The 5,651-nt window shown below is 46.2% G+C and overlaps 1 protein-coding gene across 1 annotated transcript; it reads right to left on the minus strand.

Annotated features, from left to right (window-relative positions):
• Nucleotides 1-3,859: 3,859 nt before the first annotated feature.
• Nucleotides 3,860-5,046, minus strand: STUB1 (STIP1 homology and U-box containing protein 1). The gene is given in 2 exon segments (XM_075544033.1): nt 3,860-4,500; nt 4,503-5,046. Coding segments are annotated over 2 exon segments (867 nt in total). The 5' UTR covers nt 4,936-5,046; the 3' UTR covers nt 3,860-4,066.
• Between the last annotated feature and the right edge of the window lie 605 nt (nt 5,047-5,651).

Here is a 5,651-nt window from a genome sequence, read left to right on the forward strand (position 1 = left end):
CCATGACTGGCTCATCTCTTCCTTGTGACCCTTCTGTAAGGGAATGTCCAATTTTCTACAGATGGGCTTTGGGTCTCCACTCCACGTTCCCCCTAATTCACATTGATATGATTTTTTTTTTCATTCTGGAGCTTCAGCTATCTTTTTGGGAAGGTGAGCATCACAGAATGCCAGGTTATTAGAACAAAGTGTTCTTGGCTTGAGGGAGTGCTTGAGTAGAGGCCCAATGCCTATCTTCTACCTTAATATTCAACATAGAAATATACCATATATACTCGAGTATATGCTGACCTGAATATCAGCCAAGGCACCTAATTTTATCACAAAAAATGCATTAAAATGTGCTGATGGGGGAAGTGCAGTGGAACAGGAAGGATGTGGAGCGGCGAGGTCCTCAGGGAATGCTGATGGTGGACTTTGGGGCCAGGCCGTGGTGCCCCCAACAGACTGGATTGCAAAAACACTCCTAAAGGCCAGCAAACAATCCTTGAACTAACTACAAGCTTCTCTTTCTTGTTGTGTTTTGGTTTTTTTTGTCATGGTTTGTTGTAGTTTTGTTGTATATTGTTGCTTGGTTTTGCTCTGTCTTATTTTTGTGCATGTTATTATCTCCACAGGCCTGTCTAAATAAAATAGGCTGGATGAACAATGTGGAGGAGAAAACAATGGAACCGACAGTTCCAGGGGACATGGGAGAGGCGGAGGTAGGGGGGAAAGGTAGTGGTGTTAACAAACCCAGGGATATGGGAACAACAAGTGATCAAAATTGGTGGTGAGGTGGGTTTGGGAGGCCTGGTAGGGCATGATCAAGGGTAATGTAACCAAGAGGAATTGCTGAAACCCAGGTGGGGACAGAGCATGATAGTGGGACAGGAGGAAAGTCAAGGGAAATAGAGGAAAGAGCTTGGAGGCAAAGGGCATTTATAAAGGTCTAGATAAAGACATGTACATATGCAAATAGATTTATATATGAGGACAGGGAAATAGATCTATATGCCTATATTTATAGGTTTAGTGTTAAGGTATCAGAAGGATATTGGGCCTCCACTCAAGTACTTCCTCAAGGCAAGAATACTTTCTTCTATTAAATTAGCATCCTATGATGCTCACCTTCCCAACACAACCACTGAAGACAGAATGGGTGAATAAGCAAATGTGTTGAAGAAAGCTGATGGTACCTGGCTATCAAAAGATATAGCATCTGGGGTCTTAAAAGCTTGAGGGTAAACACGTGGCCATCTAGCTCAGAAGAAACAAAGGCCACATGAAAGGACACACCAGCCTGGGTGATCATGAGGTGCCGAAGGGATCAGTTATCAGGCATCAAAGAACAAAACATCATATCATTGGGTGCACACCTCCATGATATGATCGCTGAAGACACATGGGTGCATACGCAAATGTGGCACAGAAAGTTAATGGTTCCTGTCTATTAAAAGATATAGTATCTGTGGTCTTAAAGACTTGAAGTTAAACAAGTGGCCATCTAGCTCAGAAGCAACAAAGCCCACATGGAAGAAGCACACCAGCCTGTGGGATCACGAGGTGTCGAAGGGATGAGGTATAAGGCATCAGAACAAAAAACTCTTACCATAGTGAATGAGGGGAGGAGTGCAGAGTGGAGACCCAAAGCCCATTTGCCGGCCACTGGAGAACCCCTTGAAGAGGGGTATAAGGGAGGAGATGAGCCAGTCAAGGTGTGATGTAGCAACGAAGAAAAATCCAACTTTCTTCTAGTTCCTAAATACTTCCCCCCCTTCCAGCCCCCACCCCACTCTCATGATCCGAATTTTACCTTGCAAGTCTGGCTAGATCAGAGGATGTACACTGGTACAGATAGGAACTGGAAACACAGGGAATTCAGGGCAGATGATCCCTTCAGGACCAGTGGTGTGAGTGGCGATACTGGGAAGGTAGAGGGAGAGTGGGTTGGAAAGAGGGAACCAATTACAAGGATCTACATGTGACCTCCTCCCTGAGGGTCGAACAACAGAAAAGTGGGTGAAGGCAGATGTCAGACAGGGAAAGATATGACAAAATAATAATTTATAAATTATCAAGGGCTCATGAGGGAGGGGGGAACGGAAGGGGAGGGGGAAAAATGAGGACCTTACGCCAGGGGCTTAAGTGGAGAACAAATGTTTTGAGAATGATGAGGGCAATGAATGTACAGATGTGCTTTACACAATTGATGTATGTATGGATTGTGATAAGAGTTGTATGAGCCCCTAATAAAATTATTTAAAAAAAGAAAGATCGACGTTATCAAGAAAAAAAAGTAAAAAATAAAAAAGTGCTGAAAAGCTCAGCATATACATGAGTATCTATGGTATGTACATAGTTATATTTCCCTATCATTATATATAAATATATTTTCATATGTAAACGACTGTTCTTAGACTTCTATAAATGCCCTTTGCCTTCTAGTGATTTCCTCTATTTCCTTTTACTTTCCTCTTGTCCCACTATCATGTTCATCCTTCATTTGGGTTTCAGTAATTCCTCTCGGCTACATCGCCCTTGATTAATCCCCACTAGGCATCCTACGCCATCCTCACCATCTATTTTCAATCACTTGTTGTTTCCTTGTCCCTAGGTTTGTTAGCACCCACTTTCTTTCCCCCGCCTCCCCCTCTCCTATGTCCCCCTGGAATCGTCAGTCCCGTTGCTTTCTCCTCTGGATTGTTTATCTCACCTATTTTATCTAGATAAATGCAGAAACAATAATAAGCAGAAAAACAAGACAAAGCAAACTGAAACAACAAAACAAACCACCAACAACAACCAAAAAAAGAAAAAGGAAAACCAAAGACCATAAAAGAAAAGCCTATAAACAGTCCCAGGTTTGTTTGCTGACCTTTGCTCTGGAACTCTTCTATAGGATATAAAGAGCTATGAATCTTTGGGTAAACCAAGGCATTGTCACTCCAACTTTTAGCTCTCTAGCCTGAATAGATTTGCTCTTTCCATCTTTATTAAAACCTTACCACCTACACCCCCTTACTGAAGGGTTATGGGGAGGAGATGAGCCAGTCAGGGTGCAGGATAGCAACTATGAAACATATAACTTTCCTCTAGTTCTTAAATGCTTCCTCCCCACCACTATCATGATCCCAATTCTACCTTACAAATCTGGCTAGACCAGAGGATGTACATAGGTACAGATAGCAAATAGAAGCACAGGGAATCCAGGACAGATGACTCCTCCAGGACCAGTGGTGAGAGTGGTGATACCAGGAGGGTGGAGGGAATGAGAGGTAGAAAGAAGGAACCGATTACAAGAATCGACATATATCCTCCCCCCTGGGGGATGGATAACAGAGCAGGAGGAGATGTCGGACAGTGTAATATATGACAAAATAATAATAATTTATGAATTATGAAGGGTTCATGAGGTAGGAGCAGTGGGTAGGGAGGGGAAAAATGATATTAAGGGCTCAAGTAGAAGGCAAATGTTTTGAGAATGATGATGGCAACAAATATACAAATGTGCTTGACACAATGGATGTATGTATGGATTGTGATAAGAATTGTATAAGCCCCAATAAAATGACTTTTTAAAAAAACCTTACCACCTTATATTGACAATATATGAGGGGGTACCCCCCAAAAAACAGAATTGTGCTGGGTGGAGCAGAGATTTTGCAGTACACATTTTTACCACTAGGTGAGCATTGAGCAACTCGTTCTGAGTTAGTGCACCTAGTGGTATTGCCTGGAAAGGTTCCCTCTGGGCACAGTGTGCTTTTTATCTATCTATCTATCTATCTATCTATCTATCTATCTATCTATCTATCTATCTATCTATCTATCTATCTATCTATCTATCTATCTATCTACTTACTTATCTATCTGTCTATTTATTTATTTAGAGTGCTCACAGACTTTATTACAGGGGTGAGGTGGCTCTAGCCGCCTACCTTCACTGCTGTTTGGGGCCCCAGGGTAGGTTGGGGAGGCTCTGGGCCCAACAGCAGAAAGGTGGGCAGGCTGGGGGTGGGGTGGAGGGCCTCTGGGAACAGACTATGTGCAGGGACAGGGGGCCCGAGCGACACTCGCCACAGTCTCAGTAGTCCTCCACCCAGCCGTTGTCAGAGATGAATGCGTCAATGACTTCCTTCATGGCCAGGTTGGGGATGAGCTGCTCCTGGGTCAGCGGGCTCCTCGTCACCAGGTCAAAGTGACCCACACGCTGCAAGTGCTCCTCAATGTCCTTCCAGTCATATGTGATGCTGCTGGGTGTGGTGCATGGCTCCTGCATCAGCTCAAAGCTGATCTTGCCGCACAGGTAGTCCGGGATGTCGTGCTTCTTTCTCTTCTCATCCACTTGGGAGAAGAGGTCGTCCATGTGTGCCAGGTATTTGTCATGCTTGGCCTGGATGCAGGCCTGCTGAGCCCGGGCATGGCTGTCGTCCTTGTCCTCATGGTTCCGCGGACACGCCTCCAGCTCCCTCTCACGCTCGGCCACAAGGAGCCGTGTGAGGTAGGCGTGTGAGGTAGCTCTTCGATGCTGTTCCAGCGCTGCTTCTTGGCGATGCGCAGCACACTGGGGATGCCATCTCCAAAGGTGAGTCTCTGCTCCTTGGCCAGGATGTAGGCTCGCTGCAGGTTAGCGATGGCCTCATCGTAGCTCTCCACCTCCAGCTGGCACTGGCCCAAGAAGAAGTGTGCCTTCACGGACTGGCCGTCCAGCTCCAGGGCGCGCCGGCAGTCAGCCAGGGCCTGCTCATGCTGCTGCATTTTCAGGTAGCACAGCGCCCAGTTCGTGTGGTATACGGCTACCAGCGGGTTGCGGGTGATGGCACCGCCGTAGCAGGCCGCCGCCTCCGGGTACTTGCCCTGCTCCTTGAGCTCCTGCACGCTCAGGCTCTTCTCCGGGCTCCCGCCGCCTGAGCCCAGCCGCGCGCCGCCCTCCTTCTCCTCCTTGCCCTTCATGGCGCCGCCCGCGAGGTTCGGCCTGGGCTCCGCTCCAGGCCTCCGCGCCCTGCCTGCCAGAAGCCCGCAGCCGGAACCCCCGCGATCCACCCGGGCCCGGCCTTGCGATAGGCCACCACAGTGTACTTTTTAATAAAAGCACTTTCTCTAGAACCTAGTCTTTTGTGATGACCTACTTGTGACAACATTGTGTGGCTGAGAAATTTTGTTTCCTGCTCGGAAATAAAGCTGCAGAAACTGTTGTGATGTTGAACACAGCTTACAAGGATAGTGCTATGGGGAAAACTCAAGTGTATGAGTGGTTTCCTTGCTTCAAAAAGGTGAAAGGTTGATTGATGACAAACCTCACTCTGGAGGTCTGTCAACTGCCAGAATGTTTGAAAATGCATTTGGGGTTCATTCCACTACGTTAGACTGTTAATCAAGCTTTCTATTTAGAAGTTCTGAAAAGATCGTGTAACAGTGTATAACAAAAAAGGTCTGATTTTCAGCAAAGGTCTAATTTTCAGTCAAGGTCTAATTGCCACCATGGCAATGCACCTGCTCAAGCAGCCATCTTGGTGTGCCAATTTTTGGTAAAAACCAGAATGCCACTCTTGTCCCATGACCTTACTCACCTTACCTCACTCGGCACAACTTCTTTGTGTTTTTAGAATGAAGAGGGGCATGAAAAGACAATGATTTGACTACATAGAAGAAGTGAAGAAGAAAAACAA

The sequence above is a fragment of the Tenrec ecaudatus genome, chromosome 3 (genome assembly GCF_050624435.1).
Source record: "Tenrec ecaudatus isolate mTenEca1 chromosome 3, mTenEca1.hap1, whole genome shotgun sequence".
NCBI lineage: Eukaryota > Metazoa > Chordata > Mammalia > Afrosoricida > Tenrecidae > Tenrec > Tenrec ecaudatus.